The sequence below is a fragment of the Pan paniscus genome, chromosome 2, assembly GCF_029289425.2.
Source record: "Pan paniscus chromosome 2, NHGRI_mPanPan1-v2.0_pri, whole genome shotgun sequence".
In the NCBI taxonomy this organism is placed as follows: Eukaryota; Metazoa; Chordata; class Mammalia; order Primates; family Hominidae; genus Pan; species Pan paniscus.
This window is the reverse complement of record NC_085926.1, coordinates 41,159,294-41,186,087: the sequence shown is the minus strand read 5'-3', so window position 1 is coordinate 41,186,087 and position 26,794 is coordinate 41,159,294. Positions and strand designations below refer to the sequence as shown.

General features: G+C 38.8%; 1 protein-coding gene across 4 annotated transcripts in view; it reads right to left on the bottom strand.

Moving 5' to 3' along the window:
* CTNNB1 (catenin beta 1) overlaps positions 1-25,418 on the bottom strand; it is a 41,039-nt gene extending 15,621 nt beyond the window's left edge. For 2 of the 4 annotated variants that reach the window (XM_034956181.2, XM_034956183.3), the window contains exons 1-3: positions 25,168-25,416; positions 769-829; positions 98-325 (exon numbers count right to left, since the gene is read on the bottom strand). In XM_034956181.2, the coding sequence (XP_034812072.1) occupies positions 98-325; positions 769-781 (241 nt within the window). In that variant the 5' untranslated portion in view covers positions 782-829; positions 25,168-25,416. Of the gene's footprint in view, positions 1-97; positions 326-529; positions 662-768; positions 830-25,167 lie in introns of all 4 variants that reach the window. The other 2 variants (XM_055109713.2, XM_034956182.2) reach the window with 2 other exon arrangements.
* Between the last annotated feature and the right edge of the window lie 1,376 nt (positions 25,419-26,794).

Sequence of the window (26,794 nt, the reverse complement as noted above, 5' to 3'; positions counted from 1 at the left end):
TACCCCAACATTTTATTTAAACTATTATACACTAACTTTTTTGTTCTCAAAACTGCATTCTGACTTTCAGTAAGGCAATGAAAAATAATACTCTTACCAGCTACTTGTTCTTGAGTGAAGGACTGAGAAAATCCCTGTTCCCACTCATACAGGACTTGGGAGGTATCCACATCCTCTTCCTCAGGATTGCCTTTACCACTCAGAGAAGGAGCTGTGGTAGTGGCACCAGAATGGATTCCAGAGTCCAGGTAAGACTGTTGCTGCCAGTGACTAACAGCCGCTTTTCTGTCTGGTTCCATGGCCATGTCCAACTCCATCAAATCAGCTATAAATATGAAACAGTATTAGCATTAGTAGATTGGAAATGTTACTTTAATTTAAAAAAAAAGAATCTGTGATAAGACCCATTGAAATATTTTTAGAAATAAAGTCAAATCTGAAAGACAGCCAAGAAAAGCAGAATGATAGCCAGGGTTAGCTCAGTGATGAAATACCTAATCCCTTAGGGGACCACCTAACAGTTACTCACTGAATCAGTGGAAGAATGGTACTGCATCCAGGCTCCAGAAGCAGTCATCCAGACTAGATTCCTGCTGGTGGCTTGTTTGCTATTTCACCAAGCCATTAGGAGGAGTGAGCAGAAAATGGAGCAAAAGGTAGCCTGACAAGTAAGCAGGGAGAGAGGAAAGCAGGGGGATCTCAGCCAGACTGGCTTAATGGCAACGAAGCAGAGCCCCAATTCAGTAACTAAAGATTTATGACACAAACCTTGAGTAGCCATTGTCCACGCTGGATTTTCAAAACAGTTGTATGGTATACTTCAAATACCCTAAAAAAAGTTAATCAAAAGTCATTAGGATTTAAATTTAGCTTGATTAATACTCCTAAGTCACTGGGATACCTGTTAAATGTCACTATTACACCCACAAAAAAACCCCATATCCTCTTTTACCAGGTTAGTGAAACGCAGACCTCATGGTCTCCTCCAGACACCTCAACCACAGCTCCATCACTGCTGAACTTCAGTGAAAACTCCTCCTTACCAAAAATGTCTTTTTATTAATAGTATAAACATTAATTACAGATATTCAGGATGGTGATGAGAAAGCACAGAGTTGTAATAATAAAAGCCATGGAGGGGAAAACACTATTCAAAAATCAGCTGCTCTCTGAATTCCTAAAGGTCTCTCCTTTTTTAACCTTTCACAGAAAAATTCACAGATCCCCTTTGGATAACAGAGGTACAGTGGGATTTTAAAAACTGCACATTTTCTTTAACAAGTTTTCTGATATAGTGCCATCAAAAATTATTTTTCATAAAGCAAATTTTGGTGACTAGAATAGCGAATTTTAGATTTTTTAGTACAAAGAAAAATTACTTTTCAAATGAAAGTTTGCAACACAAAAGCACCTTTATTAGTAAAATTTTTCTAAGTTCAAATTTACAGCAATGATTTATTATAAATACAAATATTACCAATATGGATACGTATTTTGATTAATATTTTAAAAATTAATATATATAAATCTTATCATCTAATTTGTCCGTATTTTGCCTTTATTGTGCAATATTGAAAAAAACACTGCATCACACAGGGAACTACTTGCAAATTAGAACAGTTTAAGGGCTCATGGCCTCTAGATATTTCTAATAACACGATTTCCTTTATTACAAAATCTGTCCCAAACAAGTTCATCTTGAACTATAAATTAACATATTGGGTATGTAAAGATATGGAATAAAATATTTAAGTGTGAACTATGTTTCCTTTTTTTTTGAGACAGAGTTTTGGTCTCTTGCCAAACCAGGCTGGAGTGCAGAGGTGCATACTGGGCTCACTGCAACCTCCGCCTCCCAGGTTCAAGTGATTTTCCTATCTCAGATGTTAGCCAACACCTGGCCTTAGTTTCTATCTTTTGACTGTCTTTAGAAGAGTGGCTATTTAACTACTTCACCACCTTTCTGAAAAATTGGTTCCCCACTCCAGCCTCCAATGTATTTCTGCAAAAGGAGACTCCAAACATGTTCTACACTGAGCTTCTCCTTTGGCCAATGTCAACAGACTCAGAAACCAACTGGTCATGTCTATAGGCTATATAGCTATTTCAGAAGTGCTTTGATACATCCGGCTTCCAGGAACATTTTTTTATAGTACTGTTTTTCCTTGTTGTTGATGCAAAGGCAAAACATTTACGCATATTACTGGGTAAACTCTGTGTGGGCTGACCTAGTAACTTGACCGCAATTTATAATGATTTCATTTTTACAATGGAAAAAAGCAAGTTCATGTTCCAAATTTACAATAGCCATTTGTACACTGGGACTTCCCAACATTACATATATATTTTTTAGCTTTTAAAATTTATGCAACATAAATAAAAATTCATCTTGCTCTTCACTGCAACCCCATGAGGTGAAGGAGGGTAAAAACCTATCAGCAGATAGAGAAGTAAAAACGAAGGGTAGAAATGGGGATCTAATTAGGTAACAGCATAGACTCACTCACCTTGTACCTGCTCTGGAGGCAGATCCACATATGCCAAAAAACTGAGCATTAACTGCTAAAGAAATCAAATAGACTGCCAAGCAAGACCTAGGGCAGAACCCTGCTCCGGAAAGGAAAAGGAAAGCCTTCCTCTTTCTTTTTCTGGCCTGAGCCTTTGGACTAAGGGCTGTCTCTCCTCCACCACACCCTGCCAACCATAAAGGGCCCAATTCTAGTGCTCCCAATTAGCCAAAACTTACCAATCACTTCAGGAAAATTTTTTTAAAGCAATGAAAAAACTGACTCCATAGAAACTGAGATAAAACTTAAAACTAGGGGTAGGGTGGAGAGAGAAACAGAACACTTCAATTTAGTATCTCCATAAATACTGGAGAGAATAAAAACAAAAAGCTGAATAGAAACTAAAATTGAGAAAACTGCCTAGAGTACAAAAAAATGACAAAGACAAAAAATACAACAGAAGAAATCACGATCAATTCAGGAGATCAAAGGTCCAACCAGTAGACATTTCAGAAAGAATTATGAAGAAACAAAAATGGTAAAATCCACTAAGTACCAATCAAGAGGGAGGAGTGCTTAAAAATTATGAAGTACAGTCATGCACTGCATAATGACATTTCAGTCAAGATGGACTACATATGCTACAGTGGCCCCACAAGATTTTAATTCTGTATTTTTACTGGATCTTTTCTATGTTTAGGTAAACAAGCCAGGCGAAGTGGCTTGTAATTCTAACACTTTGGGAGGTGGGTGGATTGCTGCAGCACAGGAGTTCCAAGACCAGCCTGGACAACACAGCGAAATTCCATCTCTACAAAAAAATTTTAAAAATTAGCCAGGTGTGGTAGTATGTGCCTGTAGTCCTAGCCACTGGGGAGGCTGAGGCAAGGAGGATCACTTAGGAGTTCAAGGTTTTAGTGAGCTATGATCACACCAATGCATCCAGCCTGGGCAACAGAGCAAGACCCTGTCTCTTAAAAGAATTAAAAAAAAAAAAAAAGGATACATAAATACCACTGTTTCAACTGCCTATAGTAACATGCTATACAGCTTTACACCCTAGGAGCAACAGGCTATACTATATAGGCTAGGCATGCAGTACACTATGCCATCTAGGTTTGTATAAGTACTACGCTAAATGTTTCAAGACACAGATTATCATTAAACTACAGACTACATTAGAATGCTGTGTTTTCTGACAGCTTTATCACCACCAAGTGATGTTTTGACAAAGAGGGGGCTAGCCAACTTCTCATGTATTTTCCATCCAGTCTAATGCATCCATGCATCTTTTTTTTGGCAATATGAACATAATACTCTTTCCAACTACATAATTTATAAAGGATACTTCAAAATTCACCGTGCTATTTCCGATTTTAACCCTATAAATGTCTCCGGTCAAAGTCAATGGGAGAAATCTTGCCACAACTAATATATAATAGATTTCACACTGAAGTTATTTTTCCTCTTCCCATCAGGACAGAATTATCTTAGTTACCTTAGTTTTCAAGAAGTTTGAGTATTATTAACTAGGAGTAAATCTGCTACATAAAAATATAAAGCAGACATATTTTAAAACCACAGTTTTATACTAGCAATTCATAATTCACTTTTCCAATAATCAAGATCCAAAGAATTATTCCCCGTTTTAAAGTTAGAAAGTGCTACTCTATTTCATAAGCATGATAAACTTTTGATACACCTTCAGGGATTTTTAGAAAGTTCTTAGTAAAATTTGTAAATCTAGAAACACATGCATATGCATTTTCATTAACTGTCACCAGTAATACTTTGCCATCTAGAAAATGTATGCAGTTTCCTCATATCTTCCTGTTTTAACACATTTCATGCAACACTAACATTTTAAGTTACAACTCACTCCAGGTTCTTTTCTGATTTCTTACTTCACAGCTTTCTTCGGCGGGGGTGGGGGGGTGGGGGGGTGGGTGAGGGTGTGGGTGTTCTCAAGGTGTCTTGTCATCCTAGAATAGTCAGTAAGCATCAAACATCAAATGACCCTTGGTCCTCCAAACACTAAAATGTATGCCTTTGGTACTGTCTTTAAATAGGTACACAAATGGTTATTAGAAGTATGAAATCTTCTCAGGTAGGAAACAGAAGGTAAATGGAAAAAAAAAAAAAGAAATAGGAAATCTCTTTACGGCTGGGAAAAATTAGTATGTTTCCAGAATGAGCTGTTCTTCATAACTGTCTTCCTCCCTCAGCCATAAAGTAATATATGCCTCAAATAAATTAATATTTTTATTTATCATCTCCATCATATGAGTCCACCACACACTAAATGATGACATTTTGGTATGTTTGGTATATTAAACTCACTGCTATGTATTTTTAAAAATAAAAATATAAAATTCCTTGTGAAGACTATTATAAAATATTATCATCTGGATTGTATCGTATGTCTATACTATAAGCTACCTCCTCCATTCTGAGCTTGTTCTTCCCCATTTTGTCTATTATTCCAACAATGCTGCAATAAACATCTTTGCATATAAATAATTCTCTTAATTTCCCATATCACCAGAAGTTCTAGAAACACTGTTACTGAGTTTAAGGGTAAGAATTTTAAGTCCTTTCATGCATAGCTCCAAAATACTGACAGATCATAAACTGAGATAATTTTCACAGAACATAGTGAACATGCTGCCATCTTACCAAGGGCTTGTCAGCATCAGCTGTTATCTGACACAACTTTTAATAGATACGTCCACACATCTAACATACATACCATCACCCGCCCATCCTACAGGGTTTTAAATTCCAATAAGTTCATATGCTTATTTATTTGCTACGTGTAATGTAGCCTTTTGGCTTGCCAGATTTTTGATGTCATCCTTTTATATTTTTGTGAAGTACATGTATACAGTATACATAAAAAGCCCCTTGATAGTCACTGATATAGCACATATAGGCCAACTGGATGTCTTAGAATATAATTTTACTGTTTAAAATAATTAGATTATGGTAACATCCTTTGCATGTGTGATTTATTGTTAGTCTCACCAATGAGTAACTCCACACAGCATCTTTGATCAGTAACATAATCCTAAAATAAATAGTACTGGTACTTCAGGGGAAAAAAAAGACAATGTTTTTAAACAATCTTTCACTCCATCTCCAAGAACATATTATCACAAAAAGCAGACTGTTTTTCTCCAACTTATATTAACATAAGCAGCCAAAAAGACTGATAATGTTAAAGCACAGCTATCTCCTTTAAGATACATCCTGAATAGGCTTTATCTCAGAGGCACATTTTCTAAATAATTTTCACAGAATATACTGAATTTCCAAAATATAATTTTACACCAATTAAGTTAAAAAACAGAACAATGCTTCATATAGTTTATGAAGTAAAAGTATGCAAAGAATATACACTAGCTTCTTAATAGCGGGCTATCAATACAGCAGGCCTGGGGGCAGCAAAGGGAATAGGATGGAAAAAAGTATTAAATATGGCTGCAATTCGGCCAGGTGTGGTGGCTCACACCTGTAATCCCAACACTTTGGGAAGCCAAGGCAGGTGGATTGTTTGAGTCCAGGAGTTCAAGACCAGCCTGGGCAACATGGTGAAACCCTGTCTCTACTAAAAATACTATTTTTAAAACTTATTTAAAAATTGGCTGGGTGTGGTGGCATATGCCGCTGTAGTCCCAGCTACTTGGGAAGCTGAGGTGGGAGAATCATCTGAGCCCAGTGTCCTGCGACACTTTTATACCCATTTTATGTGGATTTTATAGTATGATAAGGCTGAACAGAAAACAACTCTTAGTTTAACCAAATTTTTAATAAAACTGGCCATATCACAATTACATACAAAAACTATTTTCCTATACACAAATAGGACAGATTTCATTCATAACAGTAAAATGAGATACATACGAGAGTAAATGGGAAGATATGTCTTGTTCTTGATTTAAGAAGAACTATAAGGAGGAACCAGTTCCATCACATTTATAATGTTATCATTAAGATAACATTATAAATCAACAACCACAGCAATTCAAGTATTGTATTATTAGGAAACAAATGGGTAAGAGACTGTAGTAGGCAGAAAAACACCCAGATATAATGTGGCAATTTCATAAATGAAGAAGGTAATATTTCAATTAGTGGATTACTTGATTAAAAGTATTAGGAGAAATGGGCTTGTAATTCCAACTATCATTTTTCATCCTTATTTTACATTAAAATTAAACCTATATTCATCAAATATTTACATGTAAAAAAATAAAACAATGAGATAAAATACGGGTATATATTAAGAATAAAACCATGCCCAATCGATGAACTGATTAAGCATGAGTTGAAATTGAAACCAAAAAGGGAAACGAGATAATTTGTGTATGTAGTTTTAAAAATCTGAGCAACAAATCACATTTGAAGTAATTCAAAAAATAACATACTAGAACATGCGTAACATAATTAAAGGCTAATATCCATAGTACACAAAAAACTGGGAACAAGTCAAAAAAAGAATCATACTGCAGGGAAAGAACAAGAAATAACATTTCAAAGGAAAAACATAAAGTGAGCAATGAATATATACAAAGGATGTTTAAACCCATTTACTTTTTGCTTATCAGATTGGCAAAGATTGAAAAGATTGATAATATCTACTGCTAATAAGGATATGGTGAAACTAGCAGAAACTTCTGATAGTAAGCTGCCACTATCCATTAAAGTGTAACTACCCTTTGACTTAAAAATTCAGTTTTTATAACAGAAATGTATTCTGTGGCAATACTGTCAGAAGCATGCCAAGTGAGGCATTCATAGAGAAAAAGATGGAAATTATTCAAATGTCCATCAACAGGAGACTGAATAAAAAATAATTTATCCATTAAATGGAACATATATTCACCCACTGAACAAATTTTAAACACCCTTTATGTTACTGGTATTACAATAACAATGAGTAAGAGAGTCAACAAGATTATACATACAGTGAAGCTTATATTCTACTGTTAGGGAATTAAGCAATTTAAAAGAAAATTTAGAGTAAGAAATACTAATAAACAAGTTTATGAGGTAGAAGGTGTGCTACTCTAGTGGGTGGTCAGGGAAGGCCTGTGAGGAAGAGACATTTCATCAGAGGAGCAGCAGCTGGCCACGTAAAGATGGGGCAGAACACTCCAGGCAGAGAAAGAGTGAAAAGTAAGGAATGAGCTCAATGTGGTAAAGGTTTTGAAAGGTCACCAGTGTAACTAGAAGGCAGAGAACCATGAAGAGACAGAGATGAGAATCAGATCAGTAAGGATATAAAATAAAATCCGAAGTGTACTGGGATGCCCATGAAGCAATGTGATGTATGATTTAGGCTTTCTAAAATTCACTCCAGCAGCTATAAAGGGGAAAAAAGACAATAAGGGGCAATAGCAAAGTAGAAACACCATTTAGGAGGTTACTGTAGTTGTCCAGGTGAGCGGGGGGTGGTGGAATACCATATAGTCATTAAAGAGAACGAAAAAGGTCTACATTAAAAAAAATTTAACATATATCAAATATGCAAGGCTTCTGCATACTTTTTACATATATTTTTGCATACATTTGCAGAACCAAATACATAAATTATTAGAAATATTTGTCTGAGAAGTTAGCCTATATAATTTAACCCTATATAGGTTAGCCAAATACTGAAATATAACGTTAAGGAAATGTTTCTAAGCATAAAAGCTAGGTGGCCTATGAAATGGACTTTGTACAAAAGAAATGTGGCAACTACTCAGTCAACCATCTTGCCTCAAGGCAAAAACAAACTGCTACAAATAAAAAAAGTGGTAACCAATGTTTTCTAAAGCAAGGAAATAGTACTACAAATTTTTCAATATTTAAGCAAATGTCACTTTACATGTATCAATAAATTTTCTATTTTAGTAATTTAATATTTCTTCATTCCTAGCTCCTATTCTGTTAAAGTGACAGTATTGTAAGAATCAACTGCATTACAAAGTCACTAGGTTTCTGAGTCACTTACAGCATCTTTATATCTTTTACAGCATAATTTTAGGATACTGCCTTGTGGTATCAGCTAAACACTGAATTCTGCCTTTGACATACTTAACAAGGTAGCATAATTAAATTCCTAGCAACTTCAGTTCTGAGCCTAGTATGTTATCTCATTGAATCTTCCTAGCAACCTCATAAAGAAGACATCATTCCTCATATCACAAGAAAACTGATTAGCAGTATTAATGTAAGAATAGCTAATAAACCGTTCAGTTAAAATTCAAATCCAGGTCTGCTTGTGGCTCAGTCATGTACCCTTTCAATCTAATCATATTTTCCAGCCCCCATACCAAAGTTAGAGACAACTGGTAACAGTCAGTGTTGCAGATAAATGAAAGACAGGGGTTAGCCAATTTTATATAAAGGTATCACATGTAATAGTAAAGAACTATATCCTTTCAACAGTGACTACAGCCCAAAAAAACTTTTAATACTTGAAATATACACCATACTTTGACTATATGCCTAGCTAGACAGTACTAGATATGCCAAAGAAATTGAAGATTTTATTTCAAAAAAGTTTCTACATGTTAATCTCTACATTCAGACTACAGGCAGAATTAATGGCAGGTACTCAATGACTTCCAAATTATATCCCATAATGATAACCTTCCTCTACTCGACGTGTTGTAAGAGTTTCCCTTCCCCACTATACCAGCACGCTGACCTTTTAAAAAAAGAAATTTTGAAGAGCCTAATGAAGTGAACTCTGTGAGGGCTGAGACAGTACATTTAGAAACAGCTTCTCACTTAATATATGCTTTGGCATATATTAAGCTCTTAAATACCTGATGAACTGAATGTGCTAATAAAAAATAAAATGCTCAAAAAGTGAACAGGAGAACACACAAAATGTAATATGGAGGCTTGGAGAGCTAACAACAATTATTTATAACCTAAGAGTGTTTTTTTTTTTTTTTTTTTTTGAGATGGTGTTTCACTCTGTTGCCCAGGCTGGAGTGCAGTGGCGCCATCTTGGCTCACTGCATCCTCCGCCTCCCAGGTTTAAGCAATTCTCTGCCTCAGCCTCCCGAGTAGCTGGGATTACTGCCCACCACCAACCCCAGCTATTTTTTTTTTTTAATGGAGACAGGGTTTCACCATCTTGGCTAGGCTGATCTTGAACTCCTGCCCTCGTGATCCACCAGCCTCGGCCTCCCAAAGTGCTGGGATTACAGGCGTGAGCCACCACGCCCAGCCAATTTATACCCTAAGAGATTCTTAAATGCCTTCAGAACCACGAAAGATTCATTTATGAACAACGTATAGCTAGAATAAGGTTCAGGAAACTTTTTCTGTAAAGCATCAGAAAGTAAATATTTTAGGTTTTGTGGGCCATAAACTCTTTGTCACAACTACTCAACTCTGCTATTGCAGTGAAAACAGCCAGAGAATATGCACACTTATATAAGCATGGATGGCTGTGTTCCATTAAAACTTCATTCACAGAAACTGAAATTTGAATTTCATATAATTTTCACGTCACAAAATATTATCCTTTTGATTTTTTTTTTAGCTATCTAAAAACGATTCTTAGTTCATAGGCCATAAAAAAACAGATGGTGGGCAGTAGTTTGCCAACCCCTCATTTATTTATTACATACTTTCACTGAGAACAAAGGCAGGTGTATTTTTACATTTGAATTAAGCACATTAAGCCTAAATGTGAAGACCTGTAATAGAAAGGGTTTTTAAGTGGGTTAATATGTTACTAAGAGAAATCACAAAGTGTTCCCCCCCCCCCCCCCCCCCGTAAGTATCTTCAAAACAAGCTGGACCAAATCACACATGAAAGCTATAACAAGACAATTTATTTGGGAAAAACATTTCAGGCCATTAAAAGCAGTATGTGCTAAACCGGAATTCAGCCACAACATATGCATGATTTTTAAAATCTTTTTTTTTTTTTAACTATAAAGACCTACAGGCTTGAAGGTCCCCTTAAACTGGCAATCAGATCCTCCCAATGGTTCTTAACCAAGCGTGTTAATCAGACTAACCTGGAACATCTAAAAATACAGATGACCAAGAGGTTCTCTATCAGAGGGGCTGGGGAAGGGCCCTGGCATTGTATTTTTAATTTACATGTCACAGGTCGCTGATGCTGCTCCCCATAGCTAAGGACTATAGCTAAAGTCAAACCATATGATCCAAACTTCATGTGTGCCATCAGGAAATGAACCCAAGTTAAAGAAGGAAAAACCCTGACTGGACAGAGTAACCACTAGCGTAAGCTCCTTGAGAAGCATCTATTCGTTAAGACAACACAGATTCTTAAACTTTTGAAACCTTCTGTCCCCCACCATACATGTCAAGTTTATGTTATTCTTCCAAACAGAAGACATTTTGCTGCCTTTGACAGCCTTACTCTAGTAATAAGCCTCATAATTATGAGGCTCTCTTACATTTAGGAAAAGAAGATTACAGAAAGAGTAAGCTAGGAAGCTTCTATTATTAAAATGTGACTGCTTTTCGTTATTTCAATACAGAGCTTTAAGGAATATTCCCTCATCTTTGTTCTATTGTGAGTCCAAAAACACACCAATAAATGAGTCATAATCTCAAACTATACATGAATGCTCCAGTAGTATATATTTTTTTGTTTTCTCAATTTACGAGATTGTGATATTAATCAAAAGGGATATTTTTGTTCCATAAGAAATCTTTCCCACAACTCCTTTTAGTTTCAGGTCATAGCAATACCAATAGCATAAATACAATGTACAGACTTTCATTCAACAAATATTTATGCATCAGCTACATGCCAGGATCTGTAATAGATTCTGGGTGTGCAGTAGTGATTACTGCAGAATGCAGACATGGTCCCTGCATTCTTGAGAGGGAGACAGCAACCAAATAAACAATTACAAAAAAGTATGTAACTAATTAACAAGTGGGAGAAGGGAGTGGGATTACACAGCACAAGTGGAAGGAAGGTCCCACTTAGTGTGGTCAAAGGCTTCTTGAAGGTAACATGTAAGCTGAGACCTGAAGAAGGATGCAAAAGGGCCAGCATGTAAGGAACAGAGAATAAACATCCCAGAAATAGAAAATAACACACAAAAACCTAAAGTCATTAAAGAACATGATCATCTTTCAAGAACTAACCCTTGAGATCAGAGTAGTCTGATTATAGAGGAAAAGGGTGAGTGCAATGAAACGTTAAAAATAGCCAGATCACGTAGAGCTCTCTAGCCTTTGGTAAGAAAAGTGTTTTCTATTCTACGTGACACTGAAAGTCATGAAAGGTTTTAAGCAGGTGAATAACACAATCTTATTTGAGTTTTTAAAATCTCGTGCTGACTAAAATTCAAAAAACTAGAAGGGAACAGGAAAGAAGGGAAACCTGTAAGGCAGCTATAGCAATATTCCAGCTGATAGATGGTGGTGGCACTAGGGACAAGTAGTAGTTAGACTAAATAAATATTTAGGAGGTAGAAACAACAGGCTCTGTTGATGTGATTAACTGGATATAGTAGATGAGAAAAATTAAATAACAGGAATAAAGATGACTCCTACCTATCTGGCTTGCACAATTAGATTGTGATACTAAATCTAGTGCCATGTAAGAAAAACAGGAGTTTCTAAAACTGTACTCTCCAACATAATTGCCACTAGTCACACAGCCACATTTCAAATGTTTAATAGGCACAGGTAGCTGGTTGCTACCAACTGAACAGCACAGATACTGAACATTTCCACTGTCTCAGAAAGTGTGGATTACTGGACAGTGCTGTGCTAGAGGTAAGAAATGTGCCAAAGGCAGGGGTCAAGACTAAAATTATAAAGTATCCATTTGGCCAACATGTAGGTCCAGTGGTGAAGTCAGCAAGAGCAGGTTCATTGGAATTGTATTAATAATAGTAATATAATGGAATAGTATATCACAAACTGGGATGAGAGTGGTAAGTGGAACCATATACACAGGACATCTTTCAGGCCGTGAAAGGGAGAAGAAAAATAAGTGGAGGGGAAAAAAAAGGTTGGGCGATTCCAGAATATTCATTCAACAAAACTTTATTGAACACCTGTAAGTTCCAGATATCTGGCTGTCCGGCTATTAGGGATACAAAAACAGGGCAAGGACCCTCAAAGGGGGAAAAATAAGTAGCCAACTTTCAGATTATGATTAGATACCCCAAATAAATGAAAATCATATGACCAAGTGCAACTGAGTCAACAAGGAAGATCTCAATGGGCAAAATATCTGACATCAGCCATGAAGGCTTCATCAGTTTGAGGAAAAACAAAAAGGCTGAAGAGTCAGAGAAAAGTAACAGGTGATAAAGGATATGGTCTGACTATACAGGAGCTTGAGCTTTTACTGAATGAAATGGTAAGCCCTGTTAAGTTTCTGAACAAAAAAGTTACATGATTTATCGTTATAAAAAGGGTTACTCTGGCTACCATGTTGAAAACACATTTAAGGGGAAAAAAGGTGTAAGGAGGGACACCAGTTAGAAGGCCTTTCCAATAATATAGGCAAAAGCCATCCATAATAGCAAAGATACAATCAACCCAAATGCCCATGAACGGTAGACTGGATCAAGAAAATGTGGTACCTATACAACATGGAATATGATGCAGCCTATAAAAAAGAACAAAATCATGTCCTTTGTAACAATGTGGATGCAGCTGGAGACTATTTATTGCAAGCAAATTAACACAGAAACAGAAAATCAAATGCCGCATGTTCTCACTTACAAGAATGAGCTAAACATTTGGTACACATGGACATAAAGATACAACAGACAGAGACGAGAACAGGGAGGGAAGGAGGAGTAATGGTAGAAAGTTATCTATTGAGTACTATGCTCACTACCTGGGTGACGGGTTCAACTGTATCCCAAACTTCAGCATCATACAATATACTCTTCTAACAAACCTGCACATGTACACCCTGAATCTAAAATAAAAGCTGAAAAATAATAATACAGGCAAAAGATGGCATGGCATGGCATGGCTTCAGTGAGAAATGATTAATATTTTTGGATATGAAGACATGCATCACATAAGGACATTTCAGTTGATGATGAACTGCACATACAACAGTGGTCTCATAAGATTATAATGGAGCTGAAAAATTCCTATCACCTAGTGATGTTGTAGCCATCGTTAACATCGCAGCACAATGTTCTACTCATGGTGTTTGTGGTGATGCTGGTGTAAACGAAACCACAGTAGGTTTACTGTGCTTCAGTTGTATAAAAGTACAGTGGGCCAGACATGGTGGCTCTTACCTGTAATCCTGGCACTTTGTGAGGCCAAAGTGGGATGATTACTTGATGCCAGGAATTCAAGGCCAGCCCTGGCAACAGAGTGAGACCCTGTCTCTACAAACATTTTTTTTTTAATTAGCCAGGCATGGTGGGGTGCCTGGTGTAGTCCCAGCTACTCGGGAGGCTGAGGTAGGAGGATCACTTGAGCCCAGGAGTCTGAGGTTACAGTGAGCTATCCTCGCACCACTGCACTCCAGCCTGGGTGACAGAGTGAGATGCCATCTCAAAAAAAAAAAGTATAGCATATACAGTTATGTCCAGTACACGATACTTGATAATGATTGTTACAGGTTTATGTACTTACTATACTTTTTATCATTAGAGTGCACTCCTTCTGTTACTTCTTTAAAAAAAAAAAAAAAAGTTAACTATAAAACACCCACAGGTAGGTCCTTCAAGAGGTATTCCAGAAGGCACTGTTATCACAGGAGGTGGCAGCTCCATTTATGTTTACTGCCTCTGAAGACATTCCAGAAGGACAAGATGTGGAGATGAAATACAGTGATACTGATGATCCTGACCCTCTGTAGGCCTAGGCTAATGTGTTCATGTCTTAGTTTTTTGTTTGTTTGTTCTTTTTGAGACGGAGTTTCCGCTCTGTCGCCCAGACTGGAGTGCAGTGGCGCTATCTCGGCTCACTGCAAATTCCGCCTCCTGGGTTCACGCCATTCTCCTGCCTCAGCCTCCCAAGTAGCTCTGACTACAGGTGCCCGCCACCACGCCCGGCTAATTTTTTGTATTTTTAGTAGAGACGGGGTTTCACCATATTAGCCAGGATGGTCTCTTATCTCCTGACCTCGTGATCCGCCCGCCTCAGCCTCCCGAAGTGCTGGGATTACAGGCGTGAGCCACCGCACCTGGCCCATGTCTTAGTTTTTCAACAAAAAAGCTAAAAGGTAAAAAGTAATTTTAAAAATATAAAAAAGCTTATAAAGATACAAAGAAAATTTTTTGTACAGCTGTACAATGTGTGTTTTAAGCTACGTGTTATTACGAGTCAAAATGTTTAAAAAATTAAGAATTCATAAAGTAAAAAAGTGACAGTAATTTAAGGTTTATTATTGAAAAAAGTCTTTTAAAACCTTACAAAAATGTAGTGTAGCCCAAGTGTACAGTGTTTATAGTCTACAGTAGTGTACAGTGATGTCCTACATCTTTCACGTCCCCTCAATCGTCACTCGCTGACTCACCCAGAGCAACATATCCTGCAAGCTCCATTCATCGCAACTGCCTTATACAGTTGTACCATCTTTTATTTTTGATACCATTTTTTTACTGTACTTTTTCTATGTTTCAATACGTTTAGATAAAAATACCTACCTTTATGTTACAATTACCTACAGTATTCATTATAGTAATTGGCCACACCATATAGCCTAGATGTGTAGTAGGCTATACCATCTAGGTTTGTCTATGTATACTCTGATGTTCACACAACCATGATTATCTCCTAATGACGCATTTCTCAGAATGTATCCCCATCATAAAATGACACATGACTTTATTCTGAAGGGAGAACAGACAAGGTTTGCAGAGAGAATTTAGATACGTGGTATGAGAGAAAGATGAGTCAAGAACTGCAAGCTTTTAAGCTAGGTAACTGGAAAGACAGAATTGCATTTTGGAAAAGACTAAGATGCAGCTTTGGGGAAAACCGGGAGGTCAGTTAAGTTTGAGAAGCTTCTCAGACATCCAAAATGCTGACCAAAAAATAGCTGGATACCAGTTTAAGGTATCAATTTGGAAATCATTAGCAAATAGATGTAAATACCTTCTGTATAAAGCTATGATACTGGAGTAAATATGCACAACAAAAAAAGAAAGATTCAAGGACTAAACCTTCAGCCACTCCAACAGAGGTCAGAAAGATAACAGAAAAAACAAAGAAGGAAATGCTAGTGAAGTAAGAGGAAAACCTGCTAACAGACATGGTGGCCTGGAAACCAATGAAAAGGCATTTCAAGCAACTGTAGCAATGGTGCCAAATACTACTAACAGATTAAGTGAGATGACAACTACAAATTTATAACGTGGTGGTCACTGGTAGGGGTTCAAAAGAAAACGGGAGTACATAAAGCAATTTTTCAAGGTTATTTTGCTGGAAAGAGAAGCAGAGACTGAGGTGGTGAGTGAAAGGAGAGACAGGGAGAAAAAATTTTTTTTGTAATGGGATAATACCATGTTTGCTCATGGAAAGAGCCAGTAGAGACAAGAAAAGAGAGATACCACAGTAATATTCTTGAGAGCAAGAGGGGATGGAATGTGCTGTACAAATGAACTGAGTGGCCTTATCTTGGAAGGCTACAGTTCATCCAGTGACAGAGGAGAAGATAAAGGACATGGTCATAGATACAAGAGATCACTGGGCATGAAGCCAGGGAGGGACAAGATTGTTAAACGTGTATACGAGAAAGTGATTATAATTCAGTATGAAACTTCAGCTGTATAGAAGTGAGGGTGAGGAACAGGGAAAAGCTTGGATAGATAAACTGTAGGTCCCAATGGGACTGATGGGCTGTTGGAGCTGACGTATTTACTAGAGGAATTAGAAAGTGGTATGCTTGAAATGAGATTGGGGGAAGAGAGCAGAGTTACTGATAAAAGACAAAATATTCTAGGATATGACAATGGGAATATGTAGTTGAGTTAGGGTAGAAAATAAGATCACTGGAGAAGAAATCAAGGAACTAAGAGACCAGGATATTGGAAGCATCTTCTACATCAAAGTTTGTACCAGACTGTAAATCAACATATTGCGTCATCAAAATCTTGCTACAAAAAAAGTAAGCTAAACAGTAAACTTAGTGACACAGGTGACTTATATTCTGGCATAACTCCTTATCTTAATTCATACAGGTAACAGTTACCAGACCACATCTTCACTAGTATTGCTCTACATAGATACTGATGTCACCAAGAATTATGACAGAAAGAGACAGTGACAATGAGCCAAGAGCTAATAAAGTGAACAAAGAAGGATGTGAATGACCCAGGAAGGTTTGCAGGTGCTTGAAATAAAGACGGGCAGTGGGTGGTATAATTTCATCACATGAAAGTCAAAGCTTGAAGTTTTGGAAAATAAAGGTCAAGAAGTGACAATAAGGAACAAAAGCAGACATTTAGTCCACACACCTCCTAGTTCAGTGTTAAAAGGTGTGCAAGAAGGGAAAAATTCACCACTTGAGAGAGCTGCAAGGGAAGTAGCATTCTTGGGGAGAAGGCTAGGTTACAGCTGGAATAAGAAAGAAAGGAACATTCACAAGATTGAGAATATGAAGGATTTTCTAACGACTGAGTTCCAGAAGTTACAATGAATGGATTTCAGATGATGAAAGGTGGGAGATGGGGACCAAAAAAAGCAACAGGATTAGAGTCTGGAGGATAAGAGTTAAAACAGAAGAGCCAGTGTAACTAAAGTAACAATGTCCTTGAAAAGGCATGCCTCAGGATTGGCCTCTGCCCAGAATGCAGTACTACTTCCTTCATTGTAAAGACAGACCATTGATGAAATCTGATGGTAACAAGGTGAAGGGGTTCCTACTTAGCTCCTGATGGGGGAGAAGAGAGGGGAAGTTCAGGAGAAAAGGGAAGGTATTAAACAGCCCTTCTGTCTTAGATCTTTTCAGACAAATGTAATAGAATCTGCAGCATAATGGCAATAAGGAAAAACCTGAGGCCCTTTAGCATATAATGAGGGCGCTCTTCAAGCATGAGAAGTAAGTATTCTTCTAAAAAATCAAATTTTAATTATTTCCCAGCACCCACTTATCAGCAACACCATTTTAACCATAATTAATTACTCTGCCTCAACAGTGACCCCTGATCTTCTGGCATTCCTAGATATCTCATCTGTAAACTTTCTAGCCTCTTCTTATTCTATGGGGAACAGAATGCTGACACTCTGAATCAGGACCCAGGAAAAACGACAGCACAATTAAGCAGGAAACAGTGATCAACGGAGGACAACTACGATATACAAAGTAACAAGATAGTTGGGCTTGAAAACTAAACAATAAAATTCAGCAAAATGCCAGAAAATTGATATACTAAATTTATAATCTATTTTGGTATGTCAGTGTATTACGTTTCCTAAATAGCATTCAGTTTGTAACTTTTGTATCTAAATGAACTATAAAGTATAAGCGAAGTTTGAGGACATTCTTTCAATGGCTCAGAAAGGAATTTAAGGGTCTACCCCAGCACTTTCCTACACAGGGGAATGAACTCCACTTGGAAGCCTCCAAAGTTACTTGGATTGAAAAATATTTCCAAGAATCCCTTGTTCCTCCCTTATACATGTGGCATTCATCTAGTATATGCAAAACTTCAAAGACACTCACTCCCTACACCCTTACCCCAAAACCACTTAATTATACTTAAAAAAGAAAGAGAGAGAGGGAGTACAGTTCCTAATCCCTATTACAGCTGTTCAGTTTACTTCACAGTAAAGGAAAATTGGGAGCAGTTTGCAACAACTATCCCTCAGTGTAGCAAACTACTATCACCACTTAAGATCATCTTCAAATTGCACTCCCAAGAAATTTTGCAGTAAATTTAACTTCTTACACATTTTTATATGGACATCCAATAAGGTATGCTATATATATGCACATATATATGCATATATCTATTTCTGCTATTACAAAACCCTGTTAGTAAGAGAAGCTTATCACGCTAAACCTAACACTTCAGCTTTTTTGTACATCTTTGGCTTCCAACTCAGCTACCAGCATTTAAGATTTATTAATCATAAGGTTTATATGCCATGTAGACTGATTAACTCGAAATAACTTAAAGTAGGTTTAAAATACCCCCCAAGTTTTAAACGGTTTAACATATCTGTTGCAAGTCAGTTAAAAAGAATTAGTCCAGCAACATGTGAATTACTAAAACAGAAGTAAAACCGTGGGGATATTAGTGAAAAAATTAAAATATGGAAATAAATAGGGGAGAAAATGGAAGTGTTATGAAGCAGTTTCACCCCAGCATCATTCAGATGTTCACACTCTTCAAACCATCATAAAGAGGGGGTGGAAAAGCCTTTTCAACAAGTTCAAAAGATACCAGAGGTAGGAAACTTCTGGGATATTACAAAAGAAACTTTACAGTGGTTCCACGAAGTCTCATGGAGATTGTGGGATAGACTGGGGGTGAGACGCCTTTAGGATTAATGTTTCATGAATGGTTCACTGATCTGCTTGTATTTTACACCATCGTATCGTAATAAAAATAATTGCAGACTACAGCATTATTTTCAGATGATGCTTTTTAAACCAACACCGGCCTATGATTTACATTTTCACTCCAGTCACTTAAACACGGAGTTTGAAGACTAAACACCCCACACTTCTCTTTCTTGAGATGGAGTCTCGCTCTGTTGCCCCAGCTGTAGTGCAGTGGCGTGATCTCAGCTCACTGCAACCTCCGCTTCCCAGGTTCAAGCAATTCTCATGCTTCAGACTTCCAAGCAGCTGGGATCACAGGCACCTGCCACCATGCCTGGCTAATTTTTGTATTCACCACGTCGGCCAGGCTAGTCTCGAACTCCTGACCTCGGGTGATCCGCCCTCCCCAGCCTCCCAAAGCGCTGGGATTACAGGCACCAGGCCACCCAACTTTTCAAAATCTGGAAATACCTTGTTAGCAGCAAAAGATTTAACCAAAATCGATTTAACTGCCTACATAAACTTAAATTGGCCAAAAAGCCATTTGCCATTAATTTAAGTAAAACGTTTATATTCAATTAATTTTTAATTACCTAAACTGTTTTTAAGTTTTGGATCTAGTCTAACAGTAATAGTTTAGCTTAGAAATGCAAACTTCTGGTAAAAAGGACATGATTTAAAGACCAGTAAAATTGGGGGCTGACATGAGTTGTATACACAGAATTTGTCCAGCATTTGACGTCCCTTCAGATTAAGTTTTGAGACCTCTTAAAAATACACTTAAAGAACTCTATTTAAGATGGTTGAGTAATAAGAAAGTTACTTCTCCCCCTTTTCCTTGAACCTGGCCATCTTAATTCCTAACTTTAAAAATGTGGGTTTCCCAGTCTTCACAAATAAGTTGATAATATAAATCTTGCTTTTAAGCTCCTAATCTATAATCAATTGACACAAGGCATTTCCCAAGTGCCTAAATAAATACAAACCTAATAATTTAACAATGTTATCTGCTAAATTACGTACATTCACAGAACCAGTCATTTCACAGAATCATTATGAAAACACTGTACTTCAAATGGTACTACTGCAGAGGGACAAACTGGCAGTATTCAGCAAATAAGTGTATTTAATTTGTGCTGAATACAGCATCTTAAAATATGAATTTTGTTCACCAACACTTGCAAATCAAGAGATGTACATTGATCTGGATTTCCCACTTAGGGGAAAGAAATCAGATGATCTGGCAACATAAACTATATTCCCACACAGTGGCTGCCTCATGTGCACTTCAATTTTTAATAGTCTGTATGGTCCCATTTACCCAATACCTAACTGGCCCTGGAGACATTTGAGTAGCCATTCCCACTACAATGTAGTAAGACCAATCCTATATAAGGCTTCTGAAAGCGATCTTATTCTTAGTAACATATCTTGAACATCAAATTGTAGTATGCTACATTAATGAAGGCAAGTAGCCCATTTCAAGAGACAAATTAAGTCCCCGGTAGCAATTTTTTTCAGTAAGTTGTATGTACATAATTTTTCAAAGAACTTTTAAGCCTACTCTCATTTCTCAGAAAACTCTTGAAAAATCAGAACAGAAGCTTATAGACAGTAAATGCTGTAAATACTAAGCACCAACTTGGAAATCACTGATTTACAAGTATGGTCCTTGATGGAGGAATATTTAATCCATCCTGAAATAATCATTCACATAAAGCATTTGAGGCATTCTTGCCTTTAAAAAAAAAAAAAACCCTAAATATAGCAATAATACATTTCTTAAGTAGTAAAAAATCATATACCAATGTTTCCACAAAATTACACTGAATTCCATAGGCAAAGTAAAGCAATCACTGATAAGTGTCATTTTCCGTCCCTATGCTAACTAACGTTTTCATTCCAGCAAAATATTCTGAAAAACAAATTTTTAAAAATCTAAACCCTGAAAAATTTCCATATGCTGACCGTTTAACTTCCAAAAACTAATTTAGAATAAGCGTCATTCCTGTTGCTAATTAGATTCTGATTTGAAACATGGATTTTCAGAAAATAATATTACTAACAGAAAAACCATGAACATAGGAGCCTAGAGAAAGCTTTTTAAGGAAAAATTCAAAGGGCAAAACACTTACAGTTCATCATGGCCCACCACTATGTACAAATGAGACCAACCCTATGGTCACTAAGGGCATTATATTTTAGGTCACATAAACTGGCTCAATTACCTTTATTTCTATCTATTTCCTAATATAATCAAGTTGAGCACTTATGTTTTACTCTGTGAATGATTTTAGACAAATTGACAATTCACATTTTCATTAATTTTTTTCTGAGAATTTCAGTTGCTGTAATTCATCAATATAACTGAATATTATGATCTTTTACCTCCTAAAGTACTATACTGAGATTCTGGTTTATCATTATGATATATTTAAGCAGAATTGCCTACTCAAAGTGACCTTAAAAAACCTCCCGACTTTTCTACTGCAAATATTGGCTGAGAAGACATTTTCTCAAGCCTGTATTTTAATTAGCAGTAATGATATTAATTATTTTAGAAATCAAAGGTTTCTTAGTTGATTCTCCCTCATCAGAACTATTCCTAAATATATCCCACATAAACTTGTTTGGAATTAAAAAAAAAAAATCACAAGCATTATACTATATCCACTGGAGGGCACTCAACATGACCCAAGCATGCAATGAAAACATGCTCCAACACTACTCACTCTGCTGCTTCAGGCTTGAGGGAAACTTTGAGAGTGGGGAATGTCTCTTAACAGAAGAGATACCCATAAGTTAAAAAAAAAAAAAAAAAAAGTGGCTAAACCCTAAAAATGGGTTCCTAATGTGATTGACTTTATCTTTCAAGAGCTTATTTTTCCTTAGGGAGGAAGCAAATTATATGCATACTTCAAGGACAGCAGGGTTCAGGCCTCAACAGATGAGCCTAGGTTTCAAACTGAGTCAAGCTCAGTCTTGCATGAAACACAAAAGCAGCATTCTTAAGTAAACAGAGGAAATAAAGAACTTTCCCCTGAGTTTAAGTGATGAAAAACTATAGGAGTTAACTCCTACTCATTTAGATCAACACAAATCATATTATTTTCCTTTTGTGAAACCTGAGTATTTATTTTAACCGATTGGCCCACTTACCTATCACAATCACAACTGCAATATTACATAAATAGTCTGTTAGAGAAGGACAACTGAATCTGCAAATCAGTATCTTCTCAATGAGAGTACAAGGAGGCAATGGCTACATACGATGGACAAACCAGAAGCCGCTCCTGGCCTATGTTTACTATTTACTTTTATGGTATAAAAATGTTCTCAGTCAAGCAGTTTCAACAATAGATACCACAGTTCCAATAAAAAGAGGGCTACAAGAAAACTAAGTTAACACATATTTTCAAAAACAATCTCACAAATCAACATGACACACTACAAAAGAGTTGCAAATACCTTTTGTTAGAAGTTTGTGCCGTTCTAAAAGCCTTCATCCTTTGTGCCCCGGGTTGGCAGTCAAGCATGCTTCCGACTAAGCTCAAAGTACAAACTTAAAACTTACCACCTACTCATCTACAATTATTGATTATCAGCAGCTAGGAAACCACAAGAGAAATAAAAATAATCTTGTAACAGGACAGATGTATTATTTCATTTCAATAACACTGAAGTTTCATTTGGCTAAATATACTTCTATAGTCTATTGCAGGAGATTTAATTTCACTGCTACTTTTAACTACAAAATAATTTATTCAAACTTTTAATTCTCTACATCCCTAGTTTCAACAATACTTAGCATGCGCCTCTCCCCACCTCACCCTATAACAAAAACGAGTATCTGCAATAGTTTTCTTAACACATTTCAAAACACCCTTGGAGAAACTTGCCTCCTCGTTTTCTATCTTGGTGGTGGTGTTATTAAAACAAGCATACAGACCCTCATTTATGCCAATTTTTATTCCAGTCATTAACAGGAACAGTAAGCTCAGTCTGATAAATTTTAATACTGGAAATACACTTTTCTATATCATGTTGGTAAAAGAAATAATCAGATAACAGTTTAAAAAACCCTTCTTCCATACTCTGAAACCTGAACACTGTTAAATGCTTCATTTTTTTAAATTAGCCACCTTATTTTTTTTTTAAGTTGGTTTTTCCTGAAAACTTTTAAATGACTGTTCTGGTCTGTGGGAGACTCAGGACTCCACAGGACTCTAAAGTTACATGCTATACTAAGCTTTCTAGCACAGGTTTTTTATTTTTCCCCACCCCCAGGACTTCAAACTTGAATAGTCTCAGCATTCCTTTAATCCTACAGAATAGACTTCTGAAAGTTTTTCAAGTTACTGTTGCAATAATCTCAAGGCCTTGTCCTTGTACACGGCCTTCAGAACAAAGGTTAGGTCAAAGTAATGAATATTGGGCGCAAATTAACCAAATTTTGTCTGGTGTGAAAGGACATCCTCAAACCCTTAAGGGTACTTTTTTTTTTTAAATCAGAGATTTTTCAAAGATTTAAATATAAAAGTAAAATAAATTCCGCACAGCCTTAGTTCAAACGAAAAGCCTCCAAAGTAGAAATTTATGTCAATAATTTAAGCAGAGAATAAACCAGCAGTATAACATAAATAACACTTGAGACTATATTTAATATTTCTTAGGATGAATACAAGTCAACACGAAGACATCTGAAGGTACTGAATGTTCGTTCACCAAGTGACAAATACTGAAATGGCTTCCTAAATTCCAGACAAACTACAACTTAGCGATCTGAAAAACATTAGCCTAGACTTTATGAAAGGAAATGCTGCCGTCTCTTCAAGTTGATGTCTAGCCTAAGCCACCATTATTCATGATACAAAGCTCTCATTTCACTAAAACCACTCCTCGATTTCCTTTTGCCGACCTCTGCATACCAGCAGCCTAGTCTTTCTTCATTCACCACTCACAAACTCGAGGGGTGGGGGGAAGACCACAGATGTCTGGAAGATACAAAGTATGAGACAATGCTCCCTCCAAAAGGGAAGAGAACGAAGGCAACAACTACACCCAACTGCCAAAGCTTTCAAGCTTGGCAGATTCAGAAGCAGGCTATAGGAACTTAACTTCGAAAAGTCTCGGTTCAAAGTCCTCTCTCCAGACAAAACACTGAAAGAAGTTGCAATGCTTGAATTCCATTTGGCCAGCTTTGGAGCGAAGGAAAAATTCACTCCGCTGAAAAGAAAACGTGCTCTAAAATTCAATTTTAGCTGCCATCAAACTATTTGAATAAATTTAAATTATTTCTACGAACAAAATTCTCGAAGCGGTCTGAGTCAGAGGCTGAATCCTGCAGTTCACTTGGTAAGAAACAGTAAGCCATCACCTTCGCCTTCCTCCACCCCCTTATTTCACCAGGGTCTCATACCCACTACCATAAATCCATAAGACTCCCAGTACATTATCCACTGCTTTCACTCACCTGCACAGTACGCTAAAATATAGGTGCAAGACATGGATTTTTTTATGCGCACACCCTACTGACGCATCGCACCCGCTGCACTTAGAGTTTAGTTGCTCTAAGGTTTAAAGTTGCTTCGATTCAAACTCACATAGCCAGGGCATTAAAAAAAAATAATAACACTTCTATTCTTAAGAATGAAAGAGAAAATCTTAAGAGAAAGTCCACTGGTCCGATCCCCAGGACTGATGGGACTTAGGGTGGCGTGTCTGCCTCAGCGCCCGAACCCCAACTCGCCGCAAGAGCTGAGAAGGCGGAGCCCCCCGTCCCCACCCCGCCCCCCACCCAGGGCCCGGCGCATCCCGAGGCACCGGGTCCCTCCCCCAAACTCGGCCAAGGCCAGAGCCCCGGACGGAAACCACAGACCCCCACCCCCACCCCCACCCCGCCTGCCATCCGGGCTCCTGTACGCGCCCCCGCGGCGCCCCCTCCCCGCAAGCGATGCCCCCGGGGCCCCAGAGAGGCAGCGCGACCGGAACGCGGGCCCGGCCGCCGCCCTCCGCGCCCCGGGCGCGGCCCACCCTCACCGTCCCCCACCTGAGCTCCCCGCTCCCAACCCCAGGCCTCCCGGCTGCGCCCAGCCCGCCGCCCGGACCGCGCGCCTGCTACGAAGTTTGGCTCCGAGAGGAAGCGGGAGCAGCCCCGGAAGGATAAGGAAAGGAGCGCCCAAGCACCTCAGGGGAACAGGCTCCTCCCGCCGCGGGAGTCCGACCGTCCTCGACCTGCGGTGGCGGCTCGGCGGGGACTGAAGCTGCTCCTCGGACCTTCCTCCGTCTCCGCCTCCCCTCGCTCTCCGCTCCCGGGGCCGGGCCAACGCTGCTGCCACAGACCGAGAGGCTTAAAATGGCGCCGCACAAGGAGCTCTTATAAGTCGCGCAGAAGCCGCTGTATCCTGCCGCCGCCGGCGCAGCGCGGAGCGTTCCGCCGCGCGAGGACAAGGGGCGGGGCGCGAGAGGGCGGTGGAAAGTAGTCCCCGCGCCGCCCAGCAGTCTGCTGCCTCTGAGCGCCCCGGGCCGGGGTGGGGTGCCTGGGCACCCCACGGACGCTCCCCGGGGTGACGGCTGGCGGCTGCCCGCTGCGCGGCCTGAGGGCAGCCCGTGAGGGCGCTGTGGTCTGCATCGGGGAGGCCGGGTCCCCGCGGCCTGGGTTGGGGAAGGTGGCCCTGGTGTCCTCCCCTGTCCCAAGCCCGACGCCCCCGCCCCGCGCGTTTCCCGAACCGGGAGAGCAGCTGCAGGACTCGGCGCGCCTTTCCCGCGGCCTGCGGAAGGTGGCATCTCGGCCCCGGCCTTCGGGGACCGCTCGGGGCGGACGGGACAGGTCCTGGGAGGGCGGAAGTTCGGGGCCAGGGCGGCGGCAGGAGCTCGGGTTCAGCGCCCGTCCGTCTTGGGGCGCTCCTGGGCGCCGCAGCTGCCCCGTCGCCGGTCTGCGGGTTACCGGCCGGGCGCGGGTTAGGGGGCCTCGCCGACCTTGTGGTCTGTGCCGCACACTCCCTGCTGGACCTGGGTCGCAGCCCAGTCTCACAGCACCCCCAAAGCCCCCCACTGTCCGGATGGTGGATCCCACCTCTCAGCAGGCTGTTCAGCTTGAATTTCGACCTGAATCACCGGGCCGAGCCGCCTTCTGTCCCCACTCACGAAGGCTGTGAACTCTCCGTAGAATGGGCGCCAAGCCCGCAATTCAACAAGTCCTTAGGAGTACCTACTGTGAACAAATAACTAATGGAAATGGATTAGCTCCAGAGCGCTGTCAATTAGGTTAATTCTTATAGATTCCATTTTTATCTGGTTCCACTTGTCACTAGGTATCAATAGATTTATTTGTGGGGGTTTTTCTTTGGAGAAGAAGATTTTTACGGTATTACTTATTTGTGAAATCCAAGTATGTTTATAGAGAAAGCTATCGATTAAGCAGCCTCTAATTTTTTAACTCATTTTCTATTTAAAAACGTTTGTAATTCATTTCAATAGACTGAAAAATGTTTCCCATTCTAATGCAGCAAAATTGACGTTTGTCAAAGCTGCAACAAGTATGATCGATTCAGTTTCTCTAGGCTATTGTTTGTGCTTATTTTTCCCCCAAAACATTGGAGAGAGTACAAAAAGCAGCAGTGAAAGTTACCTCTGTGCTTTTATCCCAGGACTACAATTAATACAAGCAAACAATAGGTCTTAACACATAGATGCAGGCGGAAAACCCACTTATTCATTCACTCATGGAGGTAGGATATGTAGTTTAAGGCACAGCTCATGTTTCAGGGCCAGCGTATTCTTTAAATAACTTTTATTTTTGTCTTAAAGATAT